Below are 16,901 nucleotides of genomic sequence, written 5' to 3'. Positions count from 1 at the left end.
TTTTTTTTTAAATGCTCATTTATTTCTTAAAGCATTACTGGACGTAATACTATTGTATTGTAGCCGTACATTTCCATTTGCTCAGCATCATTTATCAATATTATCAAACTGAGGAAGAGCGATATTCCAATGTGTCATGCCATGCTGTTCAGTTATCAAGCTTGTGCAAAGTCTGGAGCGACTGAATCAAGCTGACAAATCACAATGAATACAATGAATTCACATAGGACAAAAGAAACATGGAGAAAACAATCTTAAAAGATTACTGGTTGCATTTTAATTGCTTAGACTGTCACACAGGTAATGACATGCAAAATATGCTTACATTTATCTGATGGTGTGAAGTAAACACTATCCACAAATAGAATGAATGACAGCTTGTTTTAACACTTTAACATTTTTAAATTTTTAAACATAAACTCAAGGTTAAAAATTAGAATTTGGCAATTAGATAAAGACAGAAACTCAGTAAAGGCCCCAATATACTTCAAGCGAAATCGAAGAAGAACTGGTGTGACACCATTTTGAACAAAATCAGGCCAAAACAAAGTTCGAAGTATATAAATAAACGTGACGTGACTACTGGAAAATTAGTCAGAAGTACAATGAAAGTATCTAAAGTAATTTCAGGATGTTTCCTATCATTTTAAATGATCAGAATACATCTATGACAAAGGGTTCTAAAAATATGGCTTGTTATAAAAAAAAAAAGTGTTCCTGTGGCTCAATTTACCCCAGGTTAGGGGTAAGTTGATCCGAGTCAGTGGGTAAATTGCACCATCTGTTTAAACTGACCATCTAACTGAATCTGAATCAAACCCATGTGAATTTGTAAAGATAATTTACCTCTTAAAAACTAATTTAATGATCAAATTTCCCTTTTCTTAAAGCTAAACATAAACATAAAAACAACCAAATGAAATTAAAAATTTGAAGTTTCAATATCTTTAATTGTTTGCATTTCTGAAACAATATGTTGAACACCAAAGCTGTAACCTTCCCATAAACAGACTAAACAGAGAGTCTGTTGAGTAAAATTAATCAAAAAACTAAACTAGAGTGAATGAATAAATGTCCCTGAAACTAGTAAACATTTTAGTCAAAAGGTTCGTGGCATGGCAGTTGCATAATGTTACAGTGAAAATATACGAGTTTATAATTCAGAAATTTAACTTAACTTCAGTGCCTTATGTAAGTTAAAGTTAAAACGCTGTTTACCCCACAGCATTTGGGTCACTGTGCTCCATAGCTGCCATTTCGGAAAAAAAACTAGCTAGCTTATCAATTCATGCTTATATTTAGCTAAATGATTTGCATGGTTTTATACATTGCTTATTCACCAATATGCATAAATATTTTTATACCCAGACAAATTTACTTTGATTTTACTCAGCCATTACATCTGTTATGCTAAAATTTTATGTTGACAAGTCCAAAACAGTTTTTAAAGTAAATGGGTGCCTTCCACGCGTCCCATGTGCTTCTCATTTCTGAGTCTGGCAGAAATGATGGGTGGTTTCGAAATATATGGTCACATGGCAATAAAAATGTACGGTTGCAAAGATACAGGGGGTGGGTTAACTTACCCACTGACTCATCTTACCCCACTCTCTCCCCTATTAATAAGAAATATTGACTCAGCTTCAAATACAGAACACTTCTGTGACTTTCTAAACATGCATTTAGAAGCAAAACCAACCATTTAATAAGTACTTTAAGCTTATTAAGCCAATTTTTACAGTTGCTTAAAAAACACTATGATACAAGTTATTGCTTAAAATGAGTAAAGATGAAATGCTGTCAATAATCTACTTAGAATGTATACCATTGATGAAAGGAAAAAAAAAATTAACAAAATAGTATCATGAAAAATTTCAATGAAAAATATGTCCAAGTCAATACAAATTATGCTTATACCACCTTATACAACTGATTGTTTTCCAGTACCATACTGTATAATTTTGCATGTGGTCTTGGTGATGTCATCACTGAGATATGTCATAATAGTAATGCCGCAATCTGGGTTCAACTACAGAAAATCCAGGTCTCTCATCCGGCCTACAGAAACAGAACAATGAAACATTATTTGCCAATGTACTGAGTTGCCAAATCAATATTTCATATCCATCTATTCATTAACTGTGGAATAAGTGTACAGTCCAATGATCATTTTCACAAAAAAGTTTATTTGTGATAATGATGCTTATAATTGTAATGATTAAGTCCTCTGAAGGCGAGTTTATGAACCCAAGTGCAGTTTATTGAAAAAGTGACAAACAAAGCAACCATTTGACATGAACATAAGCAGACTTGACGATGAGCAGACTTGAACATGAGCAGACTTGAACATGAGCAGACTTGACTTGGCAAAGAACAGACTTGACAATAACACTCACCGACAGCAGGGTTACATTATCAATACACAACAAAGTAACATGGAGAACAAGAGGCTTAAATACAACTTAGTGAACACATGACTAAGACAACCAATGGGCAAGTGACACAAGGGACAAGGGAACCAATGACAGAACAGAACTGAAAACCACATGACAGTGGCGGGCCTGGGTCATGGAGCAGAGGCAGACCAGGTCCGTGGAGCATGGGCGGACCTGGGCCGTGAAGCATGGGTGGACCTGGGCCATGGAGAACGGGCGGACCTGGACTGTGGAGGGTTGGCGGACCTAAACTGTGGAGCGTAGGCGGACCTGGACCATGGAGTGTAGGTGGACCTGGGACTTGGAGCTTGTGCGGACCTGGAACTTGGAGCATGGGTGGACCTGGTCCGTGGAGCATGGGCGGACTTGGACCTTGAAGCATGGACAGACTTGGGTTGTAGAGCATGGGGTCATGGTGCACTGGAGGACCTGGGCCATGGAGCAGTGCTGGAGCTTGGTACCCTTAGTCCCCCCCAAAAAAATCTTTAGGGGAAACTTGGGCAGACATGACGTGAGGGGGCTCTGGTGAGGCGGCCATAATGGCTAGGGACTCTGACGTGGCAGACATGATGTGAAGAGGCTCTGGTGTGGCAACCGTGTGGCCAGCTGTGGCCACAATTGTAAGCGCTGCACATTCTAGAGACTCTGGTGTGGCGGCCATCTCGGCTGAGGGCTCAGGCGTGGCAGCCATCTCAGCTGAGTTCAGCAGTGTTTTTAACAAGCCATGTGTGAAATGTACTTGTAAGATGTCCAAAAAGTGCAAATCAACTGAGCACGTTTAAAAAGAGCATCTGTAAACTTAACCGCCCAATTGTGTGTTTTAAGAAGAACAGTCTTTATGATTATGACTGTGTACACCAGGGGTCGGCAACCACTGGCACGCGGAGGGGAAATTGCTGGCACGTGAGCAAAAGCGAGAGAGGTGTGTGCATTTTATTCAGATAAAGTACCTCGCACCTGCATACAGATCTAATTTTTGAGGTAATCATTCCTCACAGTAACACAGCTTGTGCTGGGATAGAGGGCATATTTTTCGTATTCCAGATGAGGGCTCAGGCGTGGCAGCCATCTCGGCTGAGGGCTCAGGTGTGGCAGCCATCTCAATTGAGGGCTCAGGCGGAGAAGCCATCTTTTCAGAAGACACTGGCTTGGCGGCCATGTTGTGAACAAACTCTAACATGGCAGGCATGGCGTGAACAGGCCCTGGCTTGGCAGACTTAACATGAACAGGTACTGACCTGGCTGGCATGACGTGAACAGGCCTTGCCGTGGCAGGCATGGCGTGAACAGGCCCTGGCATGGTGTGAACAACTCCAGACATGACAGATGGGGTGTGGAAACACTCTGGTATGGATGGTACTGTGGGATTGTGGGGCTCCTCATCCACAAAACCCACAGTAAATGATGAGCCACTCAAAAGAAGGGCATGATCAATATATTCCTCTAGTGTCCAGTGGATTTCCCCCCCAGAAGCAGGGAGCAAATGGGCTCATTCAGTCCTGCATGAAAAATGTCCTTGAGGGCTATATCATTAAAGCCCACTAGATGACACAGTCCACAAAAATCTTCCACATACTCCTCAATGAGGCAATTGCCCTGACGGAGATTCAAAAAACGAACTGCTGGGTTCATTGTAAAAGGTTGTGTATTCTGTAACGATTAAGTTCTCTGAAGGCGAGTTGATGAACCCAAGTGCAGTTTATTGAAAAAGTAACAAACAAACAAAGCAACCATTTAACATGAACATAAGCAGACTTGACACAAGGGACAAGTACGGTGGCCCAGCAGTGCACAACACAACGAAATTAAAAAAGCAAACATAAGTTCACAACACAACGGAAACAAGCCATAACACAATGAAATCAAGCCACAACACAACGGAAACAAGCCACAACAGAACGAAATAAAGCCACAGCACAACGAAATCGAGCCACAACACAACGGAAATGCTCCCGACCACTAGGGGGCTCTCAGAGCTCGGTAAAGTTAGTTTTCCTTGCCAATGTTCTATCGGCAGTGATATCAATACCACGATTAGTTTCAACAGTATGTAACCACTGTATATCGGCATGAAATATTAATTCAAAATCAACTACATGCTCAATAGTTTCATATTTATACCTGTGAATGATTTGACGCGCTACCACGGCGCATGATGAAGGGAACGTCTGCCAATTCCACCAAGTGGTTAAAACATATAATTTGTATTAATTAAAATTATTAACATTTAAAAACAGACATGTTCAAATTCCAAAGCTTGTCAGTCTTACCAACAGGAACTAACAAGCTTTGGAATCTGAACATGTCTGTTTTTAAATGTTAAACACAGTAATTGTAATGAATACAAATGATTTGTTTTAACTACTTGGTGGAATTGGCAGGCGTTCCCGTCATCATGCGCCCTGGTAGCACATCAAATCATTCACATGTATAAATATGAAGCTATTGAGCACGTAGTTGAATTTGAATTAATATTTCATGTCAATATACAACGTTTACATACTTAAAACTAATCATGGTATTGATATCTTTGTAAGACTGTTGACTTCATAGAACAGTGCCAAGGAAAACTAACTTTACCGAGCTCTGAGAGCCCCCTAGTGGTCAGGAGCATTTCCGTTGTGTTGTGGCTCGATTTCGTTGTGTTGTGGCTTTATTTCGTTGTGTTGTGCACTACTGGGCCACCGTAGACAAGGGAACCAATGACAGAACATAACTGAAAACCACATGATGATAAACAACTAATCAGAACATGACACATAGACTAAGGGATCACATGAGGAGCAAGGGAAGCATGACACAAACAAGCAATATGACCCAAACTACAAAATAAAAGACATGAAATCATAAACATGAACATGAACAAAACTATACATTACAATAATGTACATTATTCCTGTAGTTTTTCTGCTTCATTTGTGCATGTCTAACTAGTCAAAACTCCAGTGTTGGTACAATATTTGAATCTTGATGATTATGAAATTGTCTAGGCCATGACATACTAAAAACTAAACACACACTCTAATATAATGATAATAATAATCATAATGATTATAATATAATATTAATATTAGTATTACTTACCTAATTACTAATATTTTAAAATAATAAGCTAATAAAAACTATATTTTAAATAATGTTATTTTAATGTAATATTCAGAATCTTGATTTTCTGTTAGTATAGTGCACTACAACAAGTCATTCATTTTTTAAATCTGGAGTGAAAAAAGTGATTATTTTGAATAATACAGAATGATAAATAAATAAATGCAGATTAAAAAGCACATTTACTTCAATCATGATGATTATGAATCTACTCTATATAAGTATTATCTAGTGAGTGTTCACTTACTTGTATGTCCAGCATTTTAACATGAGGTTGTACATCTCAGTCGGGCAGTCGAGGGGCGACTGCATTCTCTGTCCACTCTCAATCATCTGGATGACTTCATTTCCTTTCATGCCCTACAGACAATATGGAATAAACCAACATAAGCAACACTGCTAAAATAAATGCTCACTAATATTATTACTTTCAAACACCAGTTCATGTCTGATGGTTAAATGGATAATGGATATGTGCAGCTTGAGATTTGGATGATATTCAATATATCACGATATTTAGGGGACACTCTTAAGCCCACATACTATACAGTACAAGTCCACCTGTTCTTTTATTTTTGAAATATACTATAGCAAATGTACATATTTTTCCAGTTTGATAAACAGTTATGAGTTTATGTAATAGCAATACGAAGTATTTACAGTACATGAAAACACAAATTCTTGAGTTTATGCAGTTATAGTAAGCATATTTGAAACTGGAACATTTGGGCTTAAATTGAGCCTTATAGGCCTCTCCGGACCTTTCATGTTTGCCATTTAAAAAAGGGTAACACTACAGTGAGGTTCAATTTGCTAATATTATGTACTGTATCAATGTATTATCGTGACCAAAGCATGGTACTTTTACAGCATTTATTAACCAATTTATACATATTAACACTTTTTTAACATTTCAAGTTATATAAATCAACAGTAGTTAATGTATTATGATTATGAATGCTCATTAGTTAACAAAGAATAATATATTTTTAAATTAACATTAACTTAGATTTATAATTGCTAAAAACAGTTAATTGTTATTTCATGATACCTAAAGCATTAATTAATGTTAATGAATTAAACCTTATTGTAAAAAGCTTTACAAAAAAAGGAAGTTTATGGGAGATTCATATTTCTATAAGAAAAACAGATTTTGATGGACTTAATAGGGTCATTTGTACGGAGCCCCGCACATGAAATGCGGGAAAAAATATGTAGGTACTATATCATGGCCACAAATGAACAGTTCGTTCCCATGACTTACTAATACGTCAGCATGTTTTACTAATTTGTTCCCTCGTTTTAAGTCAATCGTGGCCACGTTGTAATAATTTGTAATAACAAATTAATAAATTGTGGGAATGAATTCTTATATATATAATTTGTCTACATGTCATGTGTGGGGCTCCGTACATTTGCTCTGAAATGGGTGATTTTTTAATTTATTTTCAAACCAAAACAGCCATTGTTTTCAAGTAGATTCAAAATATTTAATGTGGATTTACCATGCAAAAACTAAAAGAGTATTAATATAGTCAAAACAATCACTGTTTTTGTCACTAAATGAACACAAGGAGTAATTGTATTTATTTTCAGGCATTAAAAGCATTGCGATAGTCACAATATTCACAATGTTGCTTCATTTTCAGTTTTTTTATATATTTTAATAATCAATATTACCCAGCCCGATTAAGAATACAAAATATGTCTCTCAGAACTGTATGGAAGGAACAACGCAGCACTGGTCAACATAATATTGAGTTTCATACCTTGTATGGTTTCTGTCCATATGAATAAGCCTCCCACATCAGGACTCCAAAGCTCCACACATCACTCTTAGAAGAGAACTTAAAGTAGTTCATGCACTCAGGAGCATACCATTTCACCGGCCATTTACCATGACCTTTGGCCTAGAGGAGCAGTGAACAAACAGTGGTCAGTGCTACACTGTGCTTTTGTTATGGGGCGTTAAAAGCGCTGTCATTCTTAGTTGGTAAGACATGTGTTGAAACAGACAGAAATAAAAGGTGACATTCTGTACTTTTGCCAATATTTATGCAGGGCACAATGGTTATTATACCTTGTAATAGTTCTCATCTTCTGTCAGGGCTTTAGAAAGTCCAAAGTCGCTGATCTTGGCATAGTGCTGAGTGACTAAAAGCACGTTCCTGGCAGCAAGATCTCTGTGAACAAAGTTGTGCTCTTCCAGATATTTCATTCCCATAGAGACCTGATGAACCAGCTCTGTGATGTTCTTCATAGAGATGTGTCTGAAAACACAAGTGAAATCTATTCATTTTTAGGCTTCTATGTAAATAATAACACTACTACTATTGCCAATGACTTGAAGTTCAGTCCTGAAACTCTATATGGCACATGGCACATTTTTCGCCTTGCGTGAAACTCCTGATCCAACGGATTCTTATTTAAATAACTGGATTTTGTCTGTGAAATTTTGCAGAACAACGATAAGTGTGACCACTGGTTCTTGTTATGTCAAAACTGAATGCAAATGGTTGAAATGGAGGGAATTTTTTCAGTGAATAATGACTTTAATTTTCTCTGTGCACTTCATACGGTGATGTCACATGACTTCAGGAAACTTGGAATATAGTGCACAGTTTGTGTGGTCTATGGTGCTTTATGGTATTTTTATGGTGCATTTTTGACACTTTGGCTTGTTTACTGTGGTCACTCTAAACTGTTGTGTGGAAAAGAGATTTGTGAAGAGTTGTTTAATGTAAATAAAATCTTGTGACCATGCTATATTGTCAATATACAGGGGTTGGACAAAATAATGTGAACACCCGTAATTATGAAGGTTAATATCATTTGTGTAGGCTGCAGTGCAAAAACAAACATTGTAATTATCTTATTTATCTTTATTTCAGTGTGGTATAAGTGGTTTTCAGTAGTGTTTTTAACAAGCCATGTGTGAAATGCACTTGTCAGATGTCCAAAAAGTGCAAATCAACTGAGCACGTTTAACAAGAGCATCTGTAAACTTAACCGCCCAATTGTGTGTTTTAAGAAGAACAGTCTTTATGATTATGACTGTGTACACCAGGGGTTGGCAACCACTGGCACGCAGAGGGGTAATTGCTGGCACAAGAGCAAAAGCGAGAGCGGTGTATGCATTTTATTCAGATAAAGTACCTCGCACCTGCATACAGATCTAAATTTTGAGGTAATCATTCCTCACAGTAACACAGCTTTGCTGGGAGAGAGGGCATATTTTTTGTATTCCAGATGAAACCAGATGCATCTGGTTGTTGAAGCCACATGTGCAAATTTTACTCCTCCTAAAATGGTAAAAACTAAACATGCGATAGCATGCATCGCCGCTGAGGAGTAGCTGAGCATCTCTTTAGCAAGGCGATGTGCAAATTAATAAAACGCATGAATGACCATGTGTAAATAGGCCCATTGGAAGTCTAATTTGAACCTGAAAACAAACAAACTAAAGGATTTTGACAATTGTAAAACAAATTTTATAAATAATTGCCTCAGAAATATGAATGGTTCATAATGTTAGCCATTATGAATATTTAAAATATGTTTGTGTATTTATAAATATGGGGGGCATATAAAGCAACTGGCAGACGTTCTGATAGACGACATTCAAATGGAGACTATTATTAATTGTATTAATCTGTTCTAATAAGGTTGGAAGCTATATTAAAGGCACATTTTGGTAAAACACATTAATAAAGAAATATTGCCTTATTTCCCAAGTGTTCACATTATTTTGTCCAACCCCTGTAGTTACTGCACATTGACTAACAATGAACTTCACCCATCACTACATCAGCACAGCCTCTCATATTTTATTAAATATCTGTAGCGTGACATACTTGTTCTTCTGTAGGAACTTGTGAAGCGGCCCCAGCTCAGCAAGCTCCATAACCAGCATGAGGTTCTCAGCTTCACAGATGCCAATCATGCGAACAATGTAAGGATTATCCAGCTGCTGCATGACGTTAGCTTCTCGCAGCATCTCCTCCTTTACTGCTGCATTATCATCATCATTCTTCAGTATCTTCACAGCAACAACCTTTTGTGTCCTGAAAGACAAATATACAGATAAATACACAAAGTAGATTGCATTTTTATAAGTTTTAAATTTACAGGCTACTATGTAGTGCAAAGATGTCTAAAAATGATTAACTTTATCCAGGGAAAGGAAGATCAGTCACAATTCAGTAAGCAAAGATAGATTCTGAGCAGTCTATCAATGAAATGGTAATTATAGGAAAACTTATTTCTGGTGCATTTAAGTCCTCTTGGGAATTTCATGTTGGGAAACTGTAATTACATTATTAAGTGCGTTCAAGTCACTTTGGTCAAAGCAAGGGTTTTTAAACACAAAATTAAGAACAAGAAATGCACACAGGGTTTTGTTTTTTTCATGAATGAATGAAAAATAAACTGTAAACTGAATTATTATATTCTCTCATACTTGTCATGTTTTGAGTTTGTTTTGATCTGTTTTTCTGTTCTGTTCATGCCTGAGTTTCTTGGTTAGTTTTCCAGTTTGTTAATTAGTTCAGTTCTCCTCTGTTTCCTGCCTGATTGTTTCTTATGATTATAGTATTCTGTTCAGGTGTGTCTAGTTAGTCTCTCCCTTTGTTTGAAAATTTGAATGTTGATGGTCCAATTTTGTTTTTACGCATTTTGTGTACTGTTGATGAATAACAATACATGACAATTACTCTTTGCATCCCATTATGCTTTGCTTTACAAGTTAAACCATCAAAATAATAGGAAAATATAAAATATTTTGAATATGAGGGAAGAACAAAACATTACACTTGGTTAAGGTATTTATATAACAAAATTATTTGGCAAAAAGGCAAACTACAACTGGAGGTTTTACTTAACTATGCAAAAAAAAAAAAACATAGAAAAAGAAAAAGACTGACAGGAAAAGGCATACATTAACTACAACATAATCTGTTATTAATATTTTTAGTTGGTTCTCTCTTGTTTTTGCATGTGTTCTTAATTTCTTTATATGACAGCCTGACAAAACCACTTGAACACAGATCATGTCTTACGATTTCTCAACTTACAAGCATGAATTTCCTTGAAAGACTTGACTGCAGCATAAGTCAATGGGAGATTTTCAAACAATCTTAATTCTAAAGTTTACAAAAAATAGAGGCTGAACTTATCTACAAAACAAAGTTCGAATGGAGTCTGTACTTGATTGGAATTAATTAATTGCAGAAGTTACCAGAATGTTTGAGAAATATCATTACAACAACACTACCTTATACAAGTACTATAATAAATATGAATGGGATTGTTGCATGTTATTGACTTAGTTGCTACTGCTAGTGTATGGTTTGTTTTTTGATTGAGGTAAAACAAAAGTCATGCTTTCAGAATACAATTCAAATAAGTCATTCTTTTGGGTACGATTTTTAAAAGCAAGAAAAAGGACTTAGATATAAATTTCATAGATTGACAGTGAATTCTTTGGGCACCAGATTTGAAATCCTATATGATAATATGAAATTTGAATGAGTTTTCTGTATAAACTTGGTTGACTAACTTTTTCATTTGGTAGACACCTCTTAGGACAGTGCCAAAGTTGCCTGAGCCCAACTCTCCATCTTCCAGAGTCAGGTCGCTCCGGTTAACTGTAGTTGACCGCAGCTCTTCAGGATCTGCATATGGACTTTCATACACCTGTGTGTCCATTGGCATAGCCTCTATGAAAACATAGAGCACAGAGTTTAGGATTACAAGAATTACATCAGGGTCGGGGTTACACTACCAGTCAAAAGTTTGGACAGACCAGCTCATTCTTTATTATTAATATTTCAACTAAACTATGAACATAAAACAAATTATGTGAAGTATTAAAAAGTTCCCATGTGAGCTGGATATATCTTTTCCTTCACCATCTACTTTACATCCATTTTAGAAATCCATATGTAGGCACAATTTATATTCTTCTATCCAAAGGAAAAACCTTTTTTAAAGAGTCAGGTGTCCAAACTTTGACTGGAAGTGTAAGTGTTGAAGCTTAGTAAACTAACCTGTGCCGAAGATATTAGGATTAGGAAGTTCACCTCTGCCGTTTGATCTAAAGTTATAGGGATTTTCAAGACCCTAAAAGAACACAACACAATTACAATTATGAAATACACAGATCCACATAGAAAAAGCTGATAGGACACAGGCATGTTATCTGAAATGCCTGCATGCATTAATGGGAAAGAAGGACAGGGTCAAACCAAACTTTCCTGTGTTCTTCATGGCACCTTAAATCAGAATTGAATGCATAATTACATTTACTGAGATGTTTCAATGGTACAGTAAGTGAATGGCAATTCATATATACAGCATTAACCGTGATGCGGTCAGTGTCCATGAAGAAGAGGAGAACCTTCTTCCAAAAGGTCAAAAAGCCAACACAGTGTATAAATAAAAAAGAAACAACACAAGAAAAGAGATCTCTTGCAGATAGGGTTGATCATTATGTGATTTATATCATTAAAAAGAAGTGATAGAAAAGGAGAATGAAAATATTGATGTATGATTAGGGTAATTCACCTGTTAGAAGCTAAAAAAGCATCTATCAACACAAATGATTGCCACCTCTTCCAAAAAAGAGCCAGCCATTGCCTTTGTTCCAAACACTGAGAAGGAACATGTGGAACATTCTACATAGGAAGTAACTTGTCAATCATAAAAATAGCACTTCTTATACAAAGCGCACGGCAGACTGATTTCAATAGACAATAGCCAGAGGTGTCTCAAAAGGGAGATCAATTATGCTACCTCCCTTTTAGACCAGTATTTGAGCCAGAAGTACTATGATGTAAATGTATAGTTCTGAATCTAATTTCTCATTGGATGAGCTGCTCTGGATAGGCCGTTTTGAAAATGTGACTGAAGGCAACATCTGTGACCACACATTCTATATCGATGTGCCCAATTGCTATGTTGCTTGGCAGCTGCTATTCGTTTTAAAGTAGCTAATATGAAAAATGTAAAAGTCAATAACGATGTAAAGGTCTTTTTGGTCATTTTAATGCATTTTTCCTGAATAAAAGTATTAATTTCAACTACTAAAAAAACAAACAAATAAATAAACAAAACCCTGTCCCCAAATTTTTGAACGGTAGTATATATATATAAAAGTAACATCACCTTAAAATGACTTAAATATGCTGACTAATCCATCCTTTTTTTTTTTTCCTCAAATGGATGTTAGAGCCAAATCACCCCCAAAAATTATATTATGCAATAAATAGTGTAAATACTGTAACCAACCTTACCAATGCAGCTTAGAATGTAAATACATGTTCTGTTTTCATTTTATTGTTGAAGAAGAATGGTTTAAGTTTTCAAATCCAGGAAAAAACATCTTAAACCAGTCTAAACTGGTCTAGTTCTTAAAACCCCACTAAAATCAGCCAACAGATCAGCCATGCTGGAAGACCAACAAACCAATGTAAATGTTGTATATAATATAAACTATTATTAATATTAAAGTATTATAAAAAACTTTTAACTACAGAAAAATAAAAATAAAGTCAAGAGAATATAATGTGCCCTGACTTACATCCCTTATCCACCTTATTTTGCAGCAAGGATGTATGCTTTTTTTCTGTGAATGTGCAACACGCCCGATTCATTAGCTGCTATAGGTAAATATACAATAACAAAAAAACAAAAATAAATGGTAAAACTATTTGCTCTACAAACCAGTGTGTTTATGATTTTGATAATAAATTGAAAAAAATATGATAAATAAAAGTTTGCAACATCAAGCAGCATAACGGATTGTTTTTGTACAGCTAAAAATAACTGGAAGCAAATGACACCAGAAGCCTTGCACATTCAAGGTAAAAATGGACACATCCGGTCTTAGGTTAAAAATAAGGTGGATAAGCAATCAAGGAGAAAATGTGTAAAATGCACTGAACAAAAAAATGTGTAAAAGGCAACCATTCTTTTAATTGAACTGAGAGTAAAGTACTTGTATCATAAATGTATATGTATCTATATTTATATGAATGAAAACAGTAAATGTGAGTTATTGCTGGTGATTAGATGTGATGTACAGGGCAGTGAATGGAGGAAGAGATCAGACAGGGTGTAGGCATCCCACAGGCAAAGTTAGAAGCAAAAACCACACGCAAGCAAGGCGGGTGTCCTACCACTGCCAGTGGGGGATAAGGAGGAAGATAGGGGTGTATTAGTGCACCTTTTTTTGCCCAGGTTTGGGGAAGGAGTATGATTTGATTCTGGAGAGAATCCCACCTGTGGCACCTTGCTAGAAACCACAATTTTAAAGAGCATAAGGTTATTTTATCCTACACTATTTGATGCTAATGTTTAATGCTTAACATCTATGACCCATTAGTATTGTGTTATACATTACAACAGCAAAGCTAAATGCACATAAAATTGGTTTCTTCAATAAATAGCTCTGCAAATTCACTAATTCAATGTACATTCAGTAATATTCACATTTCCAGTGGCCATTGTGTTAAATGGACAGGTACAGTCTGGGTCAGTGGTTCTCAGCAGGCTTTGCTTCATGACCCTGGTTTTACATTTTTACAAGTGTTGACCCAACGCAGGATCAGAATTGTTTATTGTACTGAAGTAAACAAAAATGTCCTTATGAAATGGTGAAATGTATTACATAAACTGCATAAATTAATGCAAATTAATTAACATGACATAAGCTGAATGAATAAGAAAATTGTCCATTTACCATGGTTTCTAAATGCCTCTTGAACTTCAGTGGTTTCATACTCTTGGCAGTCAATAAGTTGCAGAATAAAACAAATTGTTGTCAGTACATATCATGTTTATCCCTGATGTGCTTAATCATTCATAATTCGCATAATGTTTTGTACCTTGCTTAGGTTTTTGAGGATAAGGTAATAAGCTTTAATTTATTTTGCTATCCCAAGTCAGATAATACAGAGCCACTAAAAGGACACATGATGAGGAAAAAATTAAAACGGAGGAAAAATTGATATGCTTTTGCTTTCCACAAAGAAACTTTGTAGTTGTTTGTAAAACGTCTCAGGTTAACTATGTAACCTGGTTAAGAGATGCTGCGTCATGGCCTTTACACTATGGGAACTTGAATACCAATGCTGCCATGCCAAGGGAACAGAGTCTGCTCCACAAGGCTGTGTGATCTGCACAGACAACTGTTGAGCACAGGCTGGGCCATGGAATCTGCATTTCTTGGAGGAACGCAAAACTTTTGCAAGCAAACGCAATCTTTCTTGGATGAACATAAGACTTTTGCAAACGAATGCAAAGTTTCTCAGAGGAATGCAAAACTTTTGTGAGTGAACGTAAATTGTTCTCTCAAATGCAAAGTTTATTGGAGGAACGCAAAACTTTTATGAGCAAATGCAACACAAAAGCATTCAAATATAATTTTTCTCCTATCTCATATTTTTTTCCATCACCTTGTCTCTTTAGGTGCTCCATAAATTATATGGTTAGTTGCATTGTACATTATTGCATATTGCATTGTCTTTTCCTATTGTCTGTGACACCATTTTTAGATCACGAGTCGACCCACCATTTGAGAACCACTTCTCTATGCTTTATCACATTAGCAAGAATTTACATTATTTTAGAATAATGAGCAGATAAAAAGTTTAATTTCCTTAATTCTTTTGTGTGAAGCATTTAACAATTATCGTGGATATTTAAAACAGTACAATATGCCTCAGAGTGGTTCATATCGTCTGACATGTCAGTGCATTTAATGTCATACTTAAAAGCATGTTCACGTAAACTCATATTAGAACACATTCTCACTATTGTGTTTGGTTGTAGTTGTGAATGTACTTACCACTGAATGATGTGATGGTCTTGGGCAGGACTCGGTAAGCACTCGGAGCAGGCCGTCAGGCTTGTACGAATAGTGTTCTACCAGCTATAATACATTGCACATCAAAGTCAGATTCTGGGCATCATCACAGTGTCATTGTTTCAACATCGTTACCTTTTTCTTTTATAAGCTTAGGCCTGTTTCTTGTGTAACAAGATCAACAGTAATAGAATAGTATTGTTTCATTTCATTTTTCGGTTCTTCACATGCTCTAGATCAGGACACCTTTGAAAAGCTACAAAGTAGTGTTGTGACGCATTATCTATATCAAACAATTTCTATAATAAAATACACTTCCAATACAAACCCACCTCATTCGAACCATGCAGCGCTCTCCTAATCACAAAATGATAGATGTTTAAAAGGGCTAGTTAATGGCCTAGCTGTAGCGTTACCTTTGTTAAACCTTTGATGCAGTGCATCATGCACAGCCACGCAACCAATTCACCCCCAACCAGGAAATCTAAATATAACACGACATTTGTCCTGTTGGTCACCATATTCAAAACAATTGTCTACCTCTACAAAATTGGGTAACACTTTTTCTTTCAACGGTCCACTTTAGACATTCTAACTACAAGTCACTTTGCATCTACATGTCAACTATCAGTCATTAGAGTATTAGTATTAGTAGACTGTCTGCTTAATATGCTAACACTTTATTTTGATGCTTCCCAACAGACACTTTACTGACTATAAGTAATTTTGCAACTACATGTCAACTTATTCTACTATCCCAAACCCTAAACCTAAGCTAACAGTCTACTACAGTCTACTAATACTCTAATGAGAGATTGTTGACATGTACTTGCAAAGTTATTTATAGTTAGTAGAATGTCTAAAGTGGACCATCGAAATAAAGTGTAACCCAAGAAGGTCTTTATGACAGTGGGTAATAGCATATACAATAGACAAACCTGAACATAAATAAATCACTTTTTGCTAATTACCCGAGATCATTATTTTCTACACATGGTATAGACTTCACCTGCTCTGAAGTTATAAGCAAGTTGGACGTGTCTCTTGACAGGTTTTAATTACCTGCCAAAGTGTGTCGAACTTCTTCCCGTCAGGAATGGAGAGTTTTCCAGCCTTGTCCTTATCAATACGATAGTGCATGACTTGGTTATTATGCAGGAGACACAGTGCATAGGACACGTTTCTGCCATTGTTTTCTCTTTGTCTAATTCTGTCAGGAGGAGAGAAAATTATACAGTAAATGTTAAGCAGAAGACAGAGGAAAACCCACAGTAATTCACAGCCTCTGAAAAGGCTCTTGCAAAAGGACCTTCGATTATATTATACACAGATCAACACTAGATGGAGCTATAGATGTTTTTCAAAAACAGGGAATAGGTATTCAGACTCAGTATGCAGTGGATGTAGTTGGTAAACCAATAAATGTTTAATCAAAATGGAAATATAAAAATAAACAGCAAAAATAACACATTTTGATTACTATTTTTTAGCTTTAG

General features: G+C 36.1%; 1 protein-coding gene across 6 annotated transcripts in view; it reads right to left on the bottom strand.

Annotated features, from left to right (window-relative positions):
- Positions 1-254: 254 nt before the first annotated feature.
- syk (spleen tyrosine kinase) overlaps positions 255-16,901 on the bottom strand; it is a 32,967-nt gene continuing 16,320 nt past the window's right edge. For 2 of the 6 annotated variants that reach the window (XM_051908733.1, XM_051908732.1), the window contains exons 4-14: positions 16,468-16,615; positions 15,388-15,471; positions 14,281-14,322; positions 13,765-13,833; positions 11,588-11,660; positions 11,098-11,257; positions 9,395-9,604; positions 7,621-7,810; positions 7,310-7,450; positions 5,788-5,900; positions 255-2,058 (exon numbers count right to left, since the gene is read on the bottom strand). In XM_051908733.1, coding sequence (XP_051764693.1) covers positions 1,986-2,058; positions 5,788-5,900; positions 7,310-7,450; positions 7,621-7,810; positions 9,395-9,604; positions 11,098-11,257; positions 11,588-11,660; positions 13,765-13,833; positions 14,281-14,322; positions 15,388-15,471; positions 16,468-16,615 — 1,303 coding nt within the window. In that variant the 3' untranslated portion in view covers positions 255-1,985. Of the gene's footprint in view, positions 2,059-5,787; positions 5,901-7,309; positions 7,451-7,620; positions 7,811-9,394; positions 9,605-11,097; positions 11,258-11,587; positions 11,663-13,764; positions 13,834-14,280; positions 14,323-15,387; positions 15,472-16,467; positions 16,616-16,901 lie in introns of those variants that run through there. The other 4 variants (XM_051908735.1, XM_051908734.1, XM_051908736.1 and 1 more) reach the window with 4 other exon arrangements.

The sequence above is a fragment of the Ctenopharyngodon idella genome, chromosome 10 (genome assembly GCF_019924925.1).
Source record: "Ctenopharyngodon idella isolate HZGC_01 chromosome 10, HZGC01, whole genome shotgun sequence".
NCBI lineage: Eukaryota > Metazoa > Chordata > Actinopteri > Cypriniformes > Xenocyprididae > Ctenopharyngodon > Ctenopharyngodon idella.
Note: the sequence above shows the minus strand (reverse complement) of the source record. Positions and strands in the feature narration are given on the sequence as shown.